General features: G+C 38.4%; 1 protein-coding gene and 1 long non-coding RNA gene across 5 annotated transcripts; one reads left to right on the top strand and one right to left on the bottom strand.

The window, feature by feature from the left end:
* The first annotated feature begins 251 nt into the window (after positions 1 to 251).
* Positions 252 to 19,102, top strand: dennd1c (DENN domain containing 1C). Of its 4 annotated transcripts, none has more exons than XM_081360986.1 (23): positions 252 to 459; positions 1,408 to 1,472; positions 1,869 to 1,912; positions 2,854 to 2,903; positions 2,992 to 3,111; positions 3,367 to 3,436; positions 4,042 to 4,122; positions 4,205 to 4,279; positions 4,598 to 4,651; positions 4,764 to 4,874; positions 7,749 to 7,849; positions 9,790 to 9,835; positions 9,929 to 10,030; positions 10,108 to 10,233; positions 10,316 to 10,417; positions 12,843 to 12,933; positions 13,018 to 13,058; positions 14,858 to 14,908; positions 15,536 to 15,583; positions 15,666 to 15,785; positions 16,045 to 16,130; positions 16,763 to 16,973; positions 17,862 to 19,102. In XM_081360986.1, exons 1-23 carry the CDS (start codon positions 443 to 445, stop codon positions 18,651 to 18,653), a joined length of 2,604 nt encoding a protein of 867 aa, XP_081217112.1. In that variant the 5' UTR covers positions 252 to 442; the 3' UTR covers positions 18,654 to 19,102. The 4 variants fall into 4 exon arrangements, with proteins under 4 accessions (XP_081217112.1, XP_081217113.1, XP_081217114.1 ...); XM_081360987.1 differs by having other exon boundaries at positions 17,865 to 19,101; XM_081360988.1 differs by lacking the exon at positions 4,205 to 4,279.
* An 87-nt stretch (positions 19,103 to 19,189) lies between these two features.
* Positions 19,190 to 21,792, bottom strand: LOC308688101. Its single transcript, XR_014029829.1, has 3 exons — positions 21,264 to 21,792; positions 20,184 to 20,226; positions 19,190 to 20,058 (listed from the first exon to the last, which is right to left on the bottom strand). It is a non-coding gene; the product is annotated as an uncharacterized lncRNA (long non-coding RNA).
* Between the last annotated feature and the right edge of the window lie 1,201 nt (positions 21,793 to 22,993).

Here is a 22,993-nt window from a genome sequence, read left to right as displayed (position 1 = left end):
AACAACACTATAAAATAAAACCACATAAAAAGCATTTAACATAATAAAAGTGCATAAAATGTTACATAAGTGAGCATTTTGAAATAGTCTTAGTAAAATTAATGGCTTTCTGACGTGATTCAACCTAAAGACGAGACTCGATCTACCAGAGGGCACAATATTCTAGTTCTTATTGAGAATATGGGATTATATAGTGGATATTATAGTCAATAGACCGGCAGACGTCATGTAGGTCTCTCTCTCTCACACACACACACACACACACACAGATCAGGAAGTGCTGTCTTGAGTTGAGTGCTTGTCGGCGGAATTGGCTGTTTGATGTGAGGATGTGTGTGTGCAGAAGTGTGTGTGTGTCGATGCATGTTAATTAAGGATCTAATGACTTCGGTCCGCTGCCGGCCCTGAACACCCTGAATGGGCCCCGACACACGAGAGCATCATGGGCTCCAGGATAAAGTAAGATTCTCTCCGTTTGCCTCTCGATTTCTCTCTTTGCTCACATTGCGGTCTCCTGCTTACTTCCTCTTCCTCGCTCTGTCGTTCTCGGACGTGAGGCTTTCTATCACGACTCGGAGAATAAACTCTAACACCAGAGCAGGAGTCGAGATGAGATCTGCAGACGGAGAGTTCGGACAGGTGTCCTCCGGGATGCAGATGTTCATCAGCTCATCATCCATCATTTCATTTCATTTCAAGCTGCCTTGCGAAAGAAAAGCAAAGAAAATGCTCAAAACCGCTTTAAGTCACACTAAAATATGTGTGAATGTCATTGCATTAGACAACACGATAAAAAGTATCTGTGTGTGCGCTGAAATGCTGAAGCGCCACTTTTCTTAATCGTTGCTGAAGTCTCACCGTGTCGGAAATCCGTTAGGTGTGTTTGCACTTTTCGGTGGACATATTAAGTTTCGCACAGGTCTTGAAATTCACATGAACTATTATATCAATATCATCTCTATTATCTCAATCGCAAATGGACACTTTTCCTTCTCAGATTTTCCTAAAATTTTGCTCTGATCTGCCATTCAAAGTTGTACATTAAAATCTGAACACTTCTCAAATTGACTGATAATTTTGTAAGTAATGCAATGCCACAAACATGCTGTTAGGATCATTGCATCCGCATGAATGTGGTGAAGACTGGCCGAAATGTAAAGTCAGGAGTATTTTCTGTTGATGTGCCTCTACTAATTTAGCAGTCGACCACATCCTGCACCTCGCCTCAAGCTTTATAATAAGAGTTTATGAGAAGAATTAACAGAAGATAACGATTCACTGCTGAGTCATCGGTCATTCTCACAGCGTTTACATTTCACATCAGAACTGGAATGTTTTTTCTACTGTGATTTCAATGGTTGTTTTGTTATGATGACTATTTTTTTCTCATGGTTTTGTTGTTCTCAGAGAAAACCCTGATAAAACGTTCTACTGGTGCTTTCAAGCCTCATGTCCCATCGCCAGAGATAAAGGTGGGTATTACACAGACACACACACACACGGACTAACTGATGCAATAAAGACACACACACACACACACACACACGCAGAAGCCTGTCTTTTCTGAGAATGGCTCTTCCTGTCACATGACTGAACCAGAAAAACCACACACCCGGGCCTGATACACACTCGTCAGAGAGGAAAGCAGGGGAACTAGTTAGTATGCTGTCGTCCGCTAACAGGGTTAAAGAGACATGAGGTCTGGCTCAACTGGTCTGGTTACTCTGTGTGGATAACTTTGACCTGACTTTAACCACATCCTCTAGTTGAGAAATGAACTGATGTGCCTGACCCATGCGTGTGTGTGTGTGTGTGTGTGTGTGTGTGTGTGTGTGTGTGTGTGTGTGTGTTTCTCCCTGTTTGAGTAGATCCTGGTGTGCTGTTTCAGTTCCCTGAAGACTTTAATGATGAGGTTAGTCCTCGCGATCACTGTGGTTCATTCCTTCCGGTTTTTATTTATTTATCTGGTCACACTTTAGATTAAGCTCAAATTCTCACTATTAACTATTGCTCTTGCTGCTCATTAACAGTTAGTAAGGTAGTTGTTAAGTTTAGGTATTGGGTGAGTTAAGGGATGTAGAATATGGTCATGCAGAATAAGGCATTAATATGTGCTTTATAAGTACTAATAAACAGCCAATATCATAGTAATATGCATGCTAATGAGCAACTAGTTAATAGTGAGAATTGCACCCTAAACTAAAGTGTAACCATTTATTTTTATGAATTTATTTTATTTACATTAATATAACTGTTTAACTAGTATTCTTATTTTATTTACTTGCCATTTATGTAATAGCAAAGTTTTAACATAAGGGAAAATTATATTACATTAAAAAACACTGCATAAAAAAATGTATGCATAAATAATAATAATGCACCTCTCACTATGATACAAGTTAAGAATTGGGGAAATATTAATAAATAAATACTGCATAAATAAATAAAAATGTGTAGATAATGCAGAAAATAAAATGTAATAATATATTGTGCAGCTATATAATCAATTTTATAATTGATAAAAATTTCAGAATTTACCCTATTTAATATACTTAGTAATTGTTTTAGCCTTTCTAAACTGTAGACAACAGTGAAAAGTATTTTAACGACTATTAACATTAATATAATAGATGTTACACCAATAATGAAGATAGATTTTAAACTAAACAGGCCTTACCGGGTAATTTTACATTTAGCCTCCACGTCTGGTCCAAAAGTGTCCTCAGATCCACTGCAAACTCACATTCTGGCTTTAAACACCCACTTTTCATGATCCACTGCGGTCTCTATGGATCTGAGTGAGAAATTGAGTGTGTAAAATGGGTTGATAACACGTCTGCTGTTCTCACACAGGAGTCTCTGCAGTCCTTGCCTCGCTTCTGCTTCCCTTATGACATAGAGAGGTGAAAATCAGTCATTATCATTATTGAATATAGTAATGCACACGCCAGTCTTTTACCTTTTGTGACGGATTGACCGTTGGATTGCCAGGGCGAAGGACACTGTTGCCGTGCAGCACTTCACCTTCGTCTTGACGGATCTGGAGGGATGTCAGCGCTTCGGTTTCTGCAGACTCACGTCCAGCTCTCAGACCTGCTTCTGCATCCTCAGGTCTCACACACGCAAAACACACAGAAAAACAGATGTGCACATGATTGAGGACTCATTCTCATCGATGAAGCTCCTTTTAATGATTAACAGTCTGATTCTCATGGCCGTTGGCTAAACACATTCACCTAGGCCAGTTTTCATGTCTCGTTAGACTCATTTATGTGCAAGGTTAGGTTAGAGTTATGATCTGCTTTAAGTTACTCATAATAAGTACATATAAAACAGACTTAGCGGTGTGATTTCTTTCTCTCTCAGCTATTTGCCATGGTTTGAGGTCTTCTACAAGCTTCTGAATAACCTAGCTGACTACTCGACGAAAGGACAGGTGAGGTTTAAACGGCCTCCTGATGATCTACGTTTAAAAAAGCAGTTTATGCACTAAACAGTTTGGAATAATTAAGTAGATCTTGATAAAGTCTCTTCTGCTCTCCAAAAGCTGCATTTATTTGATCAGAACTACAGTAAAACTCTAATTTTGTGAAATATTATTACAATTTAAATGAGCTGTTTTCTATGTGAATAATGTGTTAAAGTGTGATTTATTTGTGATTAATAAATACATTTTTTTAGCATCATTACTCAGTGTCACGAGATCCTTCTGTAATAATAGCCTGATTTGAAGCTCAATTATTATTGGTTTTAAATGCTTAATCATGGTATCAAAGGTTAAAACAGTTTTTGCTGCTTAACATTTTTGTGGAAACCGACATCTGAAACATCTTTTTTTCATCTGATACTTTTTTCTTGTCATTTTAAAATGAGAAAAATAGAAAACGTATTTTAAATTGTAATAATATTTCACAATATTACCGCTTTACTGTATTTTCAAATCAAATAAATGCAGCCAACCTACATTTTTTCCAAACATTTTCCAAATGATTCCTAATTTTTGACCGTTAATGCATCTAAAGCCGTTTTGTTGATTTGCAGACCAATGAGATGAAAGAGCTGCTCTCGGTTCTCTACAAGCACCCCGTCCCGCCGGCGAACGGCTCCATCACGCTGCAGATGGTAAGTGCCGATTGGCTGCTGGAAGTTCCGTTTATGACATCACGTGTGACATCACAATCAGGGTCGTTTGTTCTTCACTGAGGGAGGGAAGCTAATGATCAGAAGGAAGATGTCTGGCATCTGTGGACACGCCCCTAAAGGGGAGGAGTCAGAAGGGGTGAGTCCCTGATCCGCTGTACAGCGAGCCGACCGGACTAAACCTTCACTCCAGCGTCTAATAAATCCTAATGCACGCCGTAATACGGGATCGACCTAATCCAGCATCTGAAACTAACCAGGAAAAGGACCAATGCTTAACTAAAACACTAACTAGAACTCAAATTTATCACAAAATGAATCACAAAACCTTTGTTCATCTAACCTAAAACCCTTGAGGGAGACTAACTCGAAAGCCGAACGATTTTCATGTGGTAGCTGCTAACCAAACATGCAATTAAGTTTGACACTTTTGTGAAATATTGTTCCTCTGCATCAGATCCCGTACTTTATCGCGCCGGATCCCAAAGCCTTGCCCTCAATTCCAGAGAGTGTGAGTTTTTCCCCATCGTTTCTATTCTATGATTTCAATAATGTGTGGATTTTAACTGCCTGGTCATTTCTCGGTTTTTATAAGCACGTGTGTGTGTGTGTGTGTGTATCAGAGGAACCTGACGGAGCTGGTGGTGGCGGTGGATGTGGGGAATCTCCTCCAGCTCTTCGCCAGCATGCTGTTCGAGAGACGGATCCTCATTTACTGCAGTAAACTCAGCACGGTGAGTTCAGTGGAGACGCTTTAGTGCCTTGATTCGCTTCGCCTACTAAAACTTAACATGAAAACAGAAGAGCATGGCGCTAGCAACACCAAAAGTGCGTCCCTATTCACATACTTGTGCACTATTGTATGCCGTTTTATAGAATAATGTAATAGTGCGAGTTCACATTGAAATTTCCCAAAAGAAAAAGTGCACTTTAAATACCCGGATGATGCACTAAATTAACAGAAAAAGAGAAGTGTGGACTGTTGGACACTTCATGCACTCAACTGTAGCAGCTTTAATTACGTAGCAGAGGGGGAGGGGCATCAGACTTTGATGTTGATGACAAAATAACCTTATAAAATTCACACATTACACGGATGAGTACATAATGCATGAGTACATAGAGTATATGTGCATAGTGCAGGGCTATTCAATTGGCGGCCCGCGGGCCACATGCGGCCCGCCATTCATCTCCATGCGGCCCGACGGCACCAACCTCCCTCGTCCTCTTTTCGCTCCGATTGACCTGAGAAACGTTTTACGTGTGAATATTTCAGCAGTTATTATATGTGTCCCGAATTTATGTCGACTGAACCAGTGATAGGCTACCAATCCTTCGTGAATGAATCATTCTTTTGGTTCGATTCTTTCTAAACGCGCTTGCATAACGGTCTAAAACTATTCGGATTCATTCGGACCGCTCCGTCACTGAATCATCTGAAGCGGTTTCTCGTACAGTACAGTTACAACAAATAGCGATGTTTTCAGTTGTTTCACTAGTTGTTTAAACACGGCCCAGCGCGGAGTTGCGTTTACTCCCGGTCCCGGACACACTAATATTAAACAGCGTTGCGACAACCAGTGGAAGCGTTTCAGTTCGACAGAAACATTTCTGTTACAAACCACAAATCACTCGATGATTTAATTAGTATTAAATCGGATGAAACAGCCTCAACATTCCCAACAAGACTTATGAGGAAAGCAGGAGAAACACTGTGGCATGAACGAAATTAGAAGACTTTAAATCCCCTAATCACCCTTACAAACATTTACCACATTTACTGTATAATTTACCATGGTTGGGCAGAAATGTGCAATATTTATATTGAATACTATGTAGTAATAAATAAATATAGTAAATATATACTATAATATTATATAGAATAATAGTAAATATAGTGATTTATATTGTATTAGATTTATTAGGTGGGTAGAGGAATATATATTTAATGCTTGTTATGAAATTATGTCAGTTTCTTTGTAGAGGTGCGTATAGTTTTTAACTTGTGTTTAGGCATTTTTTATACAGTGGGAGCCTGTGGTTAACAAGTCTCACTGTCAGAATATTTTCATTTAAGCATAACAATTATAAATAAAATAATTATTATTTCTCACCAACAGCTATAGGTTTGTATAAATAATTTATTTGTTCAAAGGAAAATAGTTGTACACAACTGTAAATTATCAAGTTTTTATTTATTATGGTTTTATATATTTGCATACTGTTGGGTACCACATTTCCATGTAAATACCACACTTCTTTAGGGTTACTTTAGCTTATTTATTGAAACTGTTATGTTTCAATAAATAAGATAAACCCCCAAACCAACCCACCGGCCCACCTCAACTTTTCGATTTGATAATGCGGCCCTCGAATGAAACTAATTGAATAGCCCTGGTGTATAGTGTGTCATTTGGGACGCAACTCAAGGTCATGGGTTCAATTCCCAGGGAATGCATGTACTGAAATGCATAATTTGACTGCAATGTAATTCGCTTTTGGATACCAAAATGCATAAATATTAATGTGAAACAAAGGAATAGTTCACTGAAAAACTTCCTTCACCATCATGTTGTTCCAACCCATATCCCCAGCTAACTTTGACTAATGTTCTGGGAAGGATTTATCAAAGTTATGAACAAACATTCTTCCAGTAACACATAGTCATAGAACATTTATTCAAAGTTGGCACAAAAACATTTATCATGGATATTAGTAATAATAATCAATGTAACATAAAAAAAAAACTAAAATGTTTCAGGAAAAAAGTTATAAAAATATCCATGATAAATAATGTTTTTGTTTCAGAACATTCTGAGGATATTCAAAAGTAACATTTCTATAATGTTTGCAAAATGGAATGTTCTCTTAATGTTTGAATACCCAATAATTATTATTATTTTTTTAATAAAATGTTTCGAAAGTTGAAAGAACATTCAAAAACAACGTTTTCATAACTTTGTAGGAAAACAAACATTCATAGAACTATTTTTTGTATTCATTCATTGAACTCATATTTGTTTGCTGGAACGCTGTTATTTCCACGGAACACAAAATAAGAATTTCAAAAAATTTTAATGCGACTCTTTTCTCAGTGACTGATTAAAACTGATTTAAATAACTAACAATAAACAAAAGTAGTCCATGCATCCTGTCCACTATTTCAAGTGCATTATGCTATAAAAGTCATCTTTCACAAATTATGTCGGATTGCTTTATTACTATTTGGGGATCGCATACGAACCGTGTGCCTGATTTTCACTTTGGTGCAGCTTTCTACATCATCCCTACAAACTGTAAAATGGTCAAATGGACTTGGTTCCTCATGAGAAACCCAAGTGCAAAAACGCCTTAACACCTAACAAGACGTGACACAAAGAATCTACACACACATACAAAATCTCAGTTTTTGTCCCAACCAGCTGCAGCATATTGTTTGGTTTCTATTTATATTCCAAAACCCAATTAAACATCTTCAGATTGCCTGAGAATGTTATTTCTTTCATTTAAGGCAGAAAAGTCACTTGATGCTAGACACTGATTGTGTTGGATCTAGTCAGGACACGCCTTCATTAAACATTAAAACTAAAACTTTTGTGTGTGTTCAGCTCACGGCCTGCGTACACGCGTGTAACGGGATGCTCTTCCCCATGTACTGGCAGCACATCTTCATTCCAGTGCTGCCACCTCATCTGCTGGACTACTGCTGGTATGAGACACACACACACACACACACACACACACACACACACACACACACACACACACACACACACAACCCCTAAACCTACCCATCACACAAAACTCTGCATTTTTACATTTAGAAAAAAAAAAAAAATCATTCTGTATGATTTATGGGTGTTTCTGCAACTACGGGTTTTTGACTATCCCAATTTTTTTAAAAAAATCAACCTCTATGAATTTCAATTTTAACCATCACAGTCTATAATACATATAAAAATGTACACAAAACAGAATATAGTCGTTAAGATTTTAATCTGGAACAAGTTTCTTTTTTATGTTTTTCGGGTCATCTTCTTAAAAAGTGTCCTACCGCAACGTTACAATAACGTTCATTTTATACATTTTTCTTTAGCAATTTCTTTAAAAAATGTAATATATTTAAATAGCCTTTTCAAATTTGATGCAGTTTTCAGATGCAGATCAGTAAATACAAAATATAAAATAGGGAATTTCATGTTTTTTTCTATGCCATGTAAAAAATTTACAGTAACCTTAGATGTCAATTGTTTCCATACACACAAAAGATAACATAATTAACTTTTTATGACAGATGTTGCAATTTCAATGTGTTAATCATCGCACCTTAAGTGTAAAAATATTTTTTTGCAAATGAAAATGTGAAAAAAAAATGAAAATAGAGCAGTGCTGCGGTAATGACATCTTGTGTCGGTGAGGACAAAATTACATTTTTTTATGTAAAAAAGGGCATGTTTATATTTATACTAATATATACTTAAGTACTAATAATATACTGAATATTTGTAATTTAATATACAGTAAACCTTGAATTTGTCTCTACCGCAACACCTAAATTTGCTGCGGTAAAGACATGTTGCGGACATTTTTGCTAATATTTTAGCTAATTGGCAGCTAGCAAGGCCTACCACATTAGTTTTGACTCTTAGCATCTTAATATACATGAATTCAACAGTAATATACATTTATTTTTAAAATGTAGTTCAAAAATACACAATTATTAAGCTGAATGGTAAGGACGCACAATAAATACTAGAGCAGAAAAGATGATGTTTACCTTATTTTTTTGGTATCTTGTGAGTGAGAAAGTGTGGTGGCCCAGTCTGTCAGCAATGTGCTCAAGTGATAATTTCCGTTTCCATAGAAACTAGACTTGTTTATGCTTGATAAAATTTCATAATAAAAGCTTTTTTTCATTGTTGTCATTGTTGCGGTAAGGACTCAAAAGTGTGGGACAGGCACATTTAGTTAAAAAAAATCATAAAATTGATCAGTAAATTATACAAAGAATATTAAGATGCTGTAAATGAATCTGTATATTAAACAATTCCATTTGAAATAATGTCATATTGTAAAAGAATGAGCTAATTTTAAGTATCTCAACATTGAAACCACCGGTGTGGGACATGAGCAAAAATGGTGTTTGGACCTATAAATGCTTCATAATTTTACATTAAATCATATTATTTATTCATTCTTTTTTTTGTCAAGGTGTATTGACACTACGTTTATATTTATGAAACATCAAATGACAAATTTTAACATAAATCTAAAATTTCACTCCTGGGACTTAAAAGTGCCCGTAGTTGCAGAAACACCCTTATAAGCTTGTTGACCTCAATTTAGGCCACAGTGAAACGAAACCCCATGAGTCTGTGTGCATCCAGGTTTAAGTCCCCACCGGGATAGAAAAACATGTACACACACACACACACACACACCCATCAAATCAAAATGTATTTATATAACACATTTAAAAGAAACTGAATTTGAGTGCTGCACATTAAAAAACAAACAAAAACAAAAAAGAGAAGGAAGCAGTGTTTGTCAACCAGGGGGCCTCAGTATAATATACTGCCTATAATATCAATATTAACTAATAATAGTACCACATCCTCCACCTAATTCTACCTCTTCTTCGTTTTTCAGCGCACCGATGCCGTACCTCATTGGAATCCACTCCAGCCTGGCGGAGGTACGATGATTCCCTCATTCATCGTCTTCTCTCACAGTCTTTGTCACATAAACACTCACATTACGGTTCCTTCTGTGTGTTTCGGTGCGACAGAGAGTCAAGAGTCGAGCTCTGGAGGACGTGGTCATACTGAACGTTGACACCAACACACTGGAGTCGCCCCACGAGGACCTGAAGAAGATCCCGGCCGACGTGGTGAGACTCGTTTGCTCGTGCTCGCGGGCCTCTGACGCGCAGCGGCTGAAGGTTTACAGCAAACACTGTTTCTGCAGGTGGCGGGACTGAAGGTCAGGCTGAAGAGACAGGCGGCGTCGGCGGGGTCAGGGGTCGCGCACGCGTTCCTCCGCGCGCAGGCTCTGCTGTTCGGCGGATACAGGGATGCCTTACAGTCGTCTGCCGTGAGTGACGCTCGTTTACATAAACATTAGCATCAGGTTTATAAATGCTCTCTTCAATGTTCCTCTCTCTCTTACTTTGAAGGAAGGGCCGATTGTGTTCTGCAACGAGTCGTTTCTGAGTCATAAGTCTCAAAGCATGCGGGAGTTTTTGGAGAGCGCGGTTCACCTGCAGTGTTTTAAAGAGGTAACTGTTAACTCACACATCCACAATGTCAAGTCAAGTCACCTTCATTTATATAGCGCTTTTAACAATATAGATTGTTTCAAAGCTGCTTTACAGTGATAAAAGTAACAGATTGTTTTGGCTTTACAGCAGCTCTAGAATAGTTATTGTCCAGATAAAGTTAGTGTTTGATTGATTCACTTCTGTTGCAAAGATCATTAGTTATTAACTTAGGTGCCGCTAACACGACACCGTTCTAACTGAAAACAGAAAACTTTTAATGTGTTCTGGCCGTTCATTTGCACGACAACAGTGTTTGGTTGCTCGAGAACGCAAACTTTTAAATAGTTTACAAGGTGAAAAACGTTATAATCTCCGTGTAAACTTCAAAAATGTGAATCTGTGAAAATGGTGATGACGCGCACATGCGTATTATGTGTTTAGTCTACAGGTATGCGCAATGACAGGAATTTTCTTAAGGCAAGACACTACAGGCAAAACCATACTTTTTTCCTGCACTGGTCAAATTTTAGGGCTATTTTGCTTCCATAATGTGTTTTCTTTCAGACTAGTGGAACGAAAACATCCAAAAATACACATTTAAGGGGTTTAAATTAAATTTTGTTTCACTTTATCTATTTACATCTATATATTTAAAGTGCAATACGTATCGTTAAAGGCTAAAAACTAAAATTAGAATTAAAGTGCCACCATAATGCTTTTTCAGATATTCCCTTTCATACAGTGTGTAATTCAGCGGTTTGTGGATGTAAAAGGACTCAAAGATTCAAAGTTTCAAAGATCAATGGAGTTATTTTCTCCTGAAAGAAATAAGTGATTCTGAACAGCCTGAAATGAGTCTTTAGTAATTCAAGTCGTGCTTGCTGCTCAAGCCTACGTAAGTTTGCATCATGCCAGCCAATGGTCTTGATTGGCTGCCCGCGAAACACTGTCTACTTTGACCCTCAAAAACATTGTAGTTGTAGCTGAGACTGAAAGAGTTTGGTTCGTCTTGTTGACATGTTGAGAAGACACTGTTTTTAGCTGCCAAAGCAAATCCAAGATGAGACTGATGCAGTAAAACCGATGCCAACATCACTGTATATTAAGTGCTGAGGAAGATCTGGAGCTGAAATTTAGAAATAGTAATGGCCGTTTGGTTTCCAATACACGCTGTAAGCAGTCAACCAATCACAACAGACTGGGCCATCTGACCAATCAGAGCAGAGTAGACCAATCACAACAGACTGAGACATCTGACCAATCAGAGCAGAGCGGACCAATCACAACAGACTGGGTCATCTGACCAATCAGAGCAGAGTAGACCAATCACAACAGACTGAGACATCTGACCAATCAGAGCAGAGCGGACCAATCACAACAGACTGGGTCATCTGACCAATCAGAGCAGAGTAGACCAATCACAACAGACTGGGCCATCTGACCAATCAGAGCAGAGTAGACCAATCACAACAGACTGAGACATCTGACCAATCAGAGCAGAGCGGACCAATCACAACAGACTGGGTCATCTGACCAATCAGAGCAGAGTAGACCAGTCACAACAGACTGGGTCATCTGACCAATCAGAGCAGAGTAGACCAGTCACAACAGACTGAGACATCTGACCAATCAGAGCAGAGTAGACCAATCACAACAGACTGGGCCATCTGACCAATCAGAGCAGAGTAGACCAATCACAACAGACTGGGTCATCTGACCAATCAGAGCAGAGTAGACCCATCACAACAGACTGGGTCATCTGACCAATCAGAGCAGAGTAGACCAATCACAACAGACTGGGGTCATCTGACCAATCAGAGCAGAGTAGACCCATCACAACAGACTGGGTCATCTGACCAATCAGAGCAGAGTAGACCAATCACAACAGACTGGGGTCATCTGACGAATCAGAGCAGAGTAGACCCATCACAACAGACTGGGTCATCTGACCAATCAGAGCAGAGTAGACCAATCACAACAGACTGGGGTCATCTGACGAATCAGAGCAGAGTAGACCAATCATAAAGCGAAAAATAACTTGTGAATCATCTGGGGAAGTATGGTGATGTCAATTAGTTAAAATGCAGTAAAAAGGATTAATTCAACCAAGAATAATTTACTCACCCTTATACCGATCCAAATACACTTTCTTTATTTTTCTTTCAAGTTTTGAAGAATGTTCAAGCTGCTCTTTTGCGTTGAACTGCAAAAAGATGCACCATAAAACCTTTAAAAATGTAGCCAAATATTATATTTAAAGTTTTCTGAAGTCACACAAAATAGCTTGGCAACTTGTGCATCATCATATTCTAACTTGATGTGAAATTAAATTTGTACTTTACAATGGAGGGCCAGATTATAAAAGATATTTAAACAGACTCAAATGCGTAACCAATGACATGACTGCATATTATCTTCCATTATAATCTCACGTTGTTCTCAGTTTATTGACGGCCGGCTGGAAATGCTGAACCAGGGTAAAGAGCCGGATGATGCGTTTGAGGACGAGGTGCTTCAGTGCGGAGCTTCATCAGGTGTGTATTAACATACATCAGAGAATCAGGTTCGTTTATTTGGGTGCTCATTTTAACATCCTTCTGCTCCCCCATTCCTCTCAGGAGCCTCTAAACTGCGTCGGCAATGGGTGGGAAATTTAAAGGTACGTTTTACTCAGACAGTAACTATAAACAAGATGCAACTCTGGCAGACTACCATACTACTCTTACTAGATCAGCAGTGTGTATCAGGGTACCCCCAGGATCCTCCAACTTAAATTCAAGGCTTTTTAAGACCTTTTTAATACCATTTCAAATGAAATTCAATGCCAACTTCGTACCAATTCCGACAGAAGTATGAGGGGAAAATGTCAAATCTGTATACATTTTAAACCCTAAAAAATAATTATGTACAAGTAGACTATTTGAATTAAATAAAACATTTTATTTGAATTATCAGTCATATTTAATACATACGTGGCAGCGTTGTAGCGTGCACGTGTGTAGGCCAATGTTAATTTTGGCAGCCATTTTTGATTTAGTCTTACTCTTCATCTTCAGACGAAAATGCTTATTGGTCAGTCACATTTGAGTCATTCTGCCTTTCATAGTTTTAGTTGACGAAATGTGTTTGCATTTTTTGTCAACTTTTAGTCATTACTTTTAGTCAAACTGCAGTTACTTTAATTTTGGTAACTATTTTATATGTAGTCTTTAGACAGAAAATGTCATAATTATTCTCTCTAGGCCAATTCGATTAAGCTTATGAGAAATTAAAATTAAGCTAACATTGCACTTGTATTAACATTGCACTCTTTAGCAGTAGCACTTGTGCAATTCTACATAGGCCTATCCCTTTTCCTTAGTTCTTCAATTTTTTAGCGTGCTGTACTCTTCCACGACTGCAGTCACATCTTTCCATTAAGGGACAATATTTGCCATATTATTTGCCAATCAAATAATATTTGATTTTTCCATTTCATTTTTCACCTTTATAATACTTTTAAAAATAAATAATGCTTTGAATAAAACAATGTTCAATAAATATTCAATGTTAAAAAACGTTTAATATTAATACAAATATGATATTAAAATCGCCAGTAGGTGGCGGTAACTCATTGTCTTTGTCAAAGCCACAGATTTTGTTTAAAATTTAGTACATCACTTAATGTTACCCTTTTTTTTTTTTTTACTGTTGTATAAAATCAATGTCACATTTGAAATCGTGTGGATAGTTGGGAAACATTGCATTCTTGCTCGCATAATGATCAACATTAAAAACACTGCTGTATATCAGCCTGCATTTTGATCGCAGATTTAGTCGCACAAACAGCACAAGCGGCTCGTGACAGATATTCTCAAATGAAGATCGCTGAACTCCAGCTTGTCTGTGTTTTCAGATCATCCGCGCTTCTTCAACAATGTAGAGAGAGCGCGCGTGGATGGTTGTGGCCAGATACTACTGAAAAGACCGGGTAGAAAACATGCTCTTTTAACAGAAAAGCTCTGATTAGTAACCATCGTAACGGGTGCGCGCGCTTTCGCGCGTTCTTCTATGACGTGAAGCGCGAGGTGCACTCAACGTTACGCGACTAATTTTTAATAAGTCTACATTAGTAACAACAGCTAATTTTGTTACGGTATGAATTTAATCATAGAAAAGGCAAAAAAAAAAATTAAGACCTTTGTAACGAAATTCAAGACTTGTATACCAAATTCAAGGCTTTTAAGGCCTTAATTTGAGATGATCAAATTTAAGACTTTTTCAATGCTTTTAAGACCCCGCGGGTACCCTGGTGTATACAAGGCACACTATGGGAGTTTTCGGTATGCACAGAATATCTACATGATAAATTGAAATTTAAAAAAAATTATCTAGTACAGTAACGTACAAGAAGAATGGACAAAAGCTGCTTTTACACAAAATTGGATAAAAAAAAAAAAAAAAAAATTCTCTTAACAGAAAGGGGGAGGAGCCCTGATCGTGACATGGAAGTCTACAGCTAACAAAGCAGTGAGTAAACACTGTATGTACATTACTATTCAAAGGTCTGGGGTTGGTAAGATTTTTTATGTTTTTGAAAGAAGTCTCTTACTCTCACCAAGGCTTCATTTATTTGATGAAAAATGCAGTAAAAACAGTAATATTCTGAAATATTATCGCAATTTAAAATAGCTGTTTTCTATGTGGATATATGTTAAAATGTAATGTATTCCTGTGATCAAAGCATTCAGCATCATTACTCCAGTCTTCAGTGTCACATGATCCTTCAGAAATCACTCTAATATGATGATTTGATGCTCAAGAAACATTTGTGTAATTTTTCAGGATTCTTTGATGAATAGAAAGTTCAAAAGAACATTAATTTAATTAATATAGAAATCTTCTGTAGCATTATAAATGTCTGTACTGCCACTTTCAATCAATGTAATGCATCTTTGCTGAATGAAAGAAGTCATTTCTTTCAAAAAAATTTAATTTACTGACCCAAAACTTTTGAAGGGTAATGTAATTGTTATTTTCTAAATTTATAATGTGCTGTTGTGCATGATTAAATATTGCATATTCTCCACCAATAAAAGTTTCCATATTTATTGTACATGTACATGCATGACGTAAATCTGTTAATCTCTCACTCAGAGCAAATATCAAAGCAAATTTGGGCTGAAAAACCTCCTGTCATCAAAGGTGAGTTTATACTCTGTAAATTGCATGTGGTTAATTCACATCTGTGTGTGTTTACGTTGGACCTTTGGATTTCCCCTCTCAGGATCAGACAGAATCCAGCATGCTACAGAGAGGCGGGTCTGTGTGTGGACCGCACACGTATCGCCTCATCCAATCAGATTGCCTTCAGAACCGTCTACCAATCACACAGCACTTTGGCAGGGTGAGCGACACCTGAAAGCACATGCCTACATACATTCATATTATATTAAAAAAACATGATTACATACATTGCTATCATTTAAAAATCAATGCATATTTTATTTTATTTTTGTATTTTATTGCATCAAAGGCAGAAACTTCAAATATCTTCTAATTCACCCGTGTGAAAACTGTAGCAGTTTGGCTCCACCTTGTGTTCATCCACAGTGCATGCACTTTACTTTCTAAATATGCTGTTCCCCCCGTATGCTGTTTTTCAGTCTCGACCACGCCGGCCGGCACGCAAACACCCCAGCAACCAGAACACAGATGAACAGACAGAGGACGACAACACCTATGAGGACAGGTGAGAGGAGAGGAAACACATGCATGAAAGCTTTGCCACTTAAAGAGATAGTTCACCCAAAAATGAAAATTGCCCATGATTTACTCACCTTCAAGTCATCTAGGTGTATATGACATTCTTCCTTCAGACGAATACAATCAGAGTTATATATATAAAAAAAAAGTCCTTTCTCTTACAAGCTTTACCATAAATGAAATAACGGTTAAAGATAGTTTAAACAGAAACGGTCAAACAAAAACTAAAATTAAGGTAAAATATCACAATTTACATCATACTTTTTTAAACAATGTTTTACAAAAACCAGTCACTTTACAAGATATTTCTGGATCAATTTTGTGAAACACTGTCTGTAAAACTCTAATGTAACTATCCCAGCATCAGCAACTACAACGTTAATGCCTTTAAGATGCACTTTGATGGACTTCAAAATAGAAACGGCTGTTCATTCACTGCCATTATAAAGCTTGGAAGAGCCAGGACATTTTTTTATGTAACTCTGATGGTATTCGTCTGAAAGAAGAATGTCATACACACCTAGGATTGCTTGAGATAGAGTAAATCATGGGCTAATTTTCATTTTTGGGTGAACTATCCCTTAAATGTGTCTCTTTAAAACGCATCTGCCTTTGCAGTGTAACAGAAAGCGCTGAGCAGTGTTCTGGCACCAGCGACTTACAGGATGATGAGGATGAGCTTTCCCTCGTGGCTGACCCGGAGGAGATGGACCTGCTCGGGGAGATCTTCGACACCCTGAGCGCTCAGAGCTCCAGAGAGCCGGGTTTACTGTACGGCACACGCAGCCTCGACCTCTTCAGCTCCGACAGCAGCGACTTCATCAGACATGTAAGGCCTGGATCCTCTCACACTCTTGTCTCACACATTCCTTGTAAACGGTGCTGGACGGGGCATCTGCCAACCTGCAACAAACTTTATCCCATAACCAGACAGTCAGAAGTTATTTAACCCTATATGTTATGCAGCATATGTTGCAGTAGATGTGAAAGATATGAATAAAATGATGTTTATTCAGCCAGCGCACATACCTGTATTTACATCCTGTTTTCGGTTGAAGTCCAAAGTAAGCGATTGTCGAGTTCACGCGCATAGGTTTAGTACGTAAGATCATGCGCCCGAACTCGACAATCGACTACTTTGGACTTCAACCGAAAACAGGATGTAAATACAGGTATGTGCGCTGGCTGAAATAACATCATTTTTATTCATATCTTGCACATCTACTGCAGTCAGATTCACCGTGTCCACTCTGAAGGAATCACTCACATTAGCTGTGCACTTGTAATGACACATCAAGGATGTTAAGAGGCTAAAAGCAGGTTTAAATATTGCCCCATTGAAGTCAACAGGGTGCAAATTTTAAAAAGAGGATAACACGGTGTAGGCAACACCGATTTTTGTCGTTGTTCTCTGTATTGACAGCACTCCAAATTTACAAAAAAATGAGCTCAATGTTAAAATTGACTGGAGTTCTCCTTTAACAACTAAAATGTATAGTAATTATTTAAAACATAAGGTGAACAGGTAAAACAAAGTGGCAAGAACAACAAACAAGAAATGCTCCTCAAATTAAGTGATGTGTTACCCGACTGCTGTTTCTTGAAAACTTGAAACAGTCGAACAGAGCCGTCCGCTCTAACATCGGGAACCTGTTGGTGGAAAAGGAGAAGCAGATACACTTGTCCACACACTCTCACCATTTAATTTCTCTTTCAGAAGAGTAACACCACACCAAGTCAGGAGAGTCTCAGCCAGTCTTTTGGAAACAGCGGGAGTCTTATGAGCTGGGAGGAGGAGGAGCCTGGTGGGGAGAGGGAGGAGTCTGATGGCATGACTGACAGGCCTGAGAATGAGCTTAACGAATTAGAGAAGGACTTGAGCGAGTTAGAGGAAAGTCTGTGTTCAGATCTACAAAGTTTAGAAGATGCTTCTCTGGTTCCTGAAGTGGTTTCTCAAGAGGTGCGAGAGGATCAATGTTCGAAAAAAGATGGACAAATGAATGGAACAATGGAGGAAAGCTTGGATACCGAGACAATAGTTGAAGAGAAAACAGAGACAATGGAGGAAAGCTTGCATACCAAGACAATAGTTGAAGAGAGGACAGAGACACAACCTGACAAAAAAGAGGAACATCAGATAGAGCACAAGACGACCAATGACTCGGGGTCAAGTGGACCTGCAAATGGAGGAATCGCCTCCGCTGTCGTCCTCAACGTAGAGATAGACAAAGAAGAAGAGCCAGAGGATAAAAATGTTGAACTTTCGTCACCGAAAGTCTCGTCTACCGTAGCTCTGTTACGGTCTAGGTCCTTGACTGAGTCTTCTGCTTCCAAAGGAAGGGAAATCTTCATGAAATCTCCCATCAGAACCTTCAAAATCAATGTGGGGTCAAAGGCAGGTGTGCAGACTGAAGAACAAAGTACAAAATCACCCGTTACATCAAAGCCAGAAGAGCAAGACCAGGCTCCCGTTAAGGTCTCCGAGCTGAAGAAGAGATTCGAACATTAGAGCATCACAAATCAAGTGTATCGGAGTAAAACGATACAAAAAATGACTTTTTCAGATTTCGAGTCAACATGAAAAGACACTTGCAACACATTTAGATTTTTGCAAAGCAACATTTCTGAGTCAAACAAGATCAAATTGATTTTATGCACGGGGTTTTGATTGGATTGTGAAAAGTTGGCTTTCTATACTAGACTCTGAGGTTGTGGAAGGACACTCACCTCATGAAACGCCTCATGTACCTGTTGGTTGAAACTTGAGCTTAAGGTTATTACATTTTGGTGAAGGACTTTTTTCCCCCCTTTGGAATAATGTAAACCGATGAATCGTTCAGAGTAAGACCAGAAACCTGCATTAAATTGGGATTTTTAATTATTAACTTTAAAAAAGTACCCACTTATGTCATCAATGCCAGTTCTGACAAATAAAGCAAGTCCAACCCCTTTCACCCAAATATCGTATCTAATCCTTTGTTATCAGCTTATCAGAGAGCAAACATTGACAGAAACGGTCCACATGACATCTCAAATGACTTAATTAAGGACAAGGTTTTTAACCCAAAGACGCATTTTAATGAATCAACCACATTTTCACATTAACTTCATCACATTGTTATGATCAACAACATCCTAGTGTTGATACGTTACAAAAATGCAAACATAACACAAAACAGTATTTGGCAAAGTGCAATATACATTTTTTTTTCTCTCTACCTTTGAAAGAGCTGCAACAAAGTTCCTTTGTGGACATTTAAATAGGGTAATGCTAATCTGTTTTAGAGGTAAAGCTGGTGTGTCTTCTTCACATGGACCCGCAGGTGAGTAAACTTAAAGGAAGTACAAATAAAGTAAACAAAAACTGGTTTGACCGTCCATGTAAATCATCTGACTTCTTTACTCTAGGTAAATGTCTTCAGATACCCTGACCACTTTAAGGCATACATGAATTCATTTATCAACTATAACAGTGCATTAGGGAGTGAAAGCATTCTCGCATCTCAGTCAAAAACGCTGAATACCCACCACCACTTAAGATGTTCCTCGTCTGTTAGGACCCCACCCATGTGTACGTACGTCTGGCATGGCGACTGGACTCCGTTTAAACAGCAATGGTCCATTATAATGAAAGTTCTGTTTAGGTTTACCAGTGGTGTGTGGTTTCACCTGAGCATCTTTTGAGGGTTGTGTTCAGATCAGTCTCTCCTCTTTGGGCAGTGGGAGCGCGAGACCGGGTTTCTCGGCTCTGTTGTTCTTGGCTTGTTTCTGCTCTTCTGCACTGGGCTGGTACGATCCCTCCACCTGCCTCCTTTTCCGAAGCACGCATGAGAAGAGAACCACAGCCAGAGCCAGCAGGAACAACACCGGCATGAACAGGCTCAACACGCTCGCCGAACTCATGATGCTCCACACTCGCACATGTAAAAACAAACACAGACTGAGAATATCTATAGATGCACTTTTTGTGTTCCAAGGGTGTGTCTGTTCAAGATAACACAAGATGTGAGCATCCGTATGCATGCGAGAGGCAAAGTACCTGGTTAATAGAGACTACACCGTGGTCATTTTGGGACTCTAACCTATAGAGGAAGAGCGAGACAGAGGTGAGACGTGACTTCAATCCACAAACATTAACAGATGAGAAGATAGTGTAAAAAGGGTCCACTGTTAGGCTGTTAATTATTAGTCTGGGAGAACAACACTGACCTACAATTACAAGGACATCCACAAAAACCCAGCGTTCCAAAGCCATGTGACTTTTAGTAAATGACTCAAAATTTTGTTTGTTCCTCAAACAAAACCACATTTGACTTCAGAAGGTTTGGAATACAGCACATTAGTTTTATGTTATGGTATCTTTGCATCCTCATGGAGCTTGAAAGCCTCAGAGCCCAATCATTTTTGCCAGTAGGCAATGATTCCTCCTTTATTGTGTTTGGAAATGACACTAAGATGAGTAAAATGACAGAATTTACATTTAGGGTGAACACACCTTGATAACCACCATCATAACACTTTCTGGTCACTACCATGATTGTAATATTTATTTTTAAACCAAACTACTAGTGTACCAATGTTCAGGTGTTAGCATATAGGGTTTTTTTTTTACTCTTATCTTAGAATGTCATCAAAACTCAACAAGTGTATGAATTAGGTAATGACCATTTCAGAGCTCAGCTGACTTTATGAAGTGATGTGGCAGATTTATACCTAGGCACCAACAAAACTAATGTCAAGCATGGCAGCTTTACACTAAAAGTTAAAGTAGCCAAAGTTAAGTAAGTTTACCTCACAATCACATTACATCGTCAAAACATTTCCCTTGATATCAAAGTATTGTCGTGTGACACCTGGTGGGCTATAATGATTCCTATCTATTCTTTACAGATTACTTACCTTATTAAAAAGAGATTTTTAAGTGTAAGGATTACTATTTCCTGGAGATAAGTGTATTTTTAAGCAGACAGGGCTGAGGATACAGTAAATGAGCATTATCTCCTCGTGATGACAGTCAGTCAGTCACGGAATGTCGGAGGCGCAGCCGGTTTGACGAGCTGTTCTCAAAACACACCGAGTAAGAGGAATACCAGCCGATTGAAAAAGAAACTAAACTCACCTGAGAAAATGTTGTGACATTCAGCGGAGGAATTGTTGTAAATATTATTATTGTTAGTCCAAAAACGTTCACGATCTCAGCGTGAAAGTGAAGAGCGCGCGACGCAGCCTCGTTTGATCCGCGCGCGCATGACGGCGATTCTCTCACCTGCGTCCGGAAGCGCGTGAACTCGCTGTACCTGTTCTGTTCCACTCACGAAACTCAGGTGAAACTCACTCTAGATATACCTCAACGCCCACTTTTTCACTTTCAGCTCACACAAACTCATCCTTAAACTGCAAAGTAATGTCTTTATATGTCTTGTAAAGACCTTTTTTTGTCATTACGTTGTTAAATTAAAATAATTATTCTGCCATCGCCATTCGCCACATCCCATTGCAAAACTGTTTATTTACCAAAAATGAATAATTTCATGACAAATTGCTTATCGAGCTTTCGAAGGTCGTGGCCTTTGCGGATCCAGTAGAGCCGTAAAATTAACTGTCTGTCACAAATTGTCCTACATTTTTTAGAATTCAAAATGTAGCCTATCCATAAGCCGGTTGAAGATTAGTGAAGAGGGAATGAGAGCCTAAATGTGACTAGGGCTGCGTCCGAAACCGCCTACTCACTGAATAGGTAGGCTACTTAATTTCAATAAGTACTTAACAAGCGCTAAAAGAGTTAGTGACTATATAGCCTGATCTCATTAATGTAATCCGTACATCATCCGTCATGTTGACGTTATCATGTGACGTACGACGTTATCACAAGCGCAGCTATTTAAAAAGATATGAGCTATAGCTTTACTGTAACTCATCTGTAAATATGATGAAACTTGCTCATTGTGGTCTTGTTGAAGAAACAGCAGCCCGTTTATTTTGTGATTGTAGTATAACCAATAAATTATAGGTTGATTTAAGTTCTTATTTTTACCCCACAGTTAAATATATTATTTTTATTACCAACCCCCCCAAATCGTCATCTCTTGAATATGTTGCTAATTTCTTAATTTTATATGCAAAAATGTTCACCCACAAGCAAAAGTTGGAAAAAAACTTGATTCTGGGAAAATTCAAGCATCACTCCTTAAAAATTAAGATTACCCCAAAATGAATTGCATTGCTAGCTCACCCCAACACTTATGCACAATAATAATGATAAATGCTGACCAATACTTAATTATATTACTTTTTATTTATTTTTTACTGAAATTGATATAGGCCTAATTTAGTAAAACAAGCAACATGTAATTTGTTTTGTTCTATGACATAGCTATGCATGAATACACAAGATAAATGCAGTGAACACATCTCAATTTTCAGTCAAGCAATGAATTATTGCATTGATTAATGAAATTAATTATATTTTATTTACTGACAACAATAAGAAGCATGCATAAATATACACAAGTCAACAACACATGAAACAAAGCTTTATTCAAACTTATTGTTCTAACAATCACATATTTACAGGCAGTGACCCCCACATCCTACTGCCATCTCAACACAGCGGATCTCATTCTGCGGCTTTATTCTGATGAACCGGCTGACCACCTTTCCCACCTTCACCTGTCTCTGCTGTCCCTCATGGCTGCAGTCAGACTGGGATCTGATCATGGATGGGAAAGGGACATCGAGGCTATCTTTTCCTGTGAGCTCCATCTCCCTCATCACCTCATGAGCGAAGCATAGTAGAGCGAGCCTTTGGCATCCTGAAAACAAGCTGATGCTCTATTTTCTTCACAGCCA

This window comes from Scardinius erythrophthalmus (assembly GCF_964197995.2).
Source record: "Scardinius erythrophthalmus genome assembly, chromosome: 3".
NCBI lineage: Eukaryota > Metazoa > Chordata > Actinopteri > Cypriniformes > Leuciscidae > Scardinius > Scardinius erythrophthalmus.
This window is presented reverse-complemented; position numbering and strand designations above follow the sequence as displayed.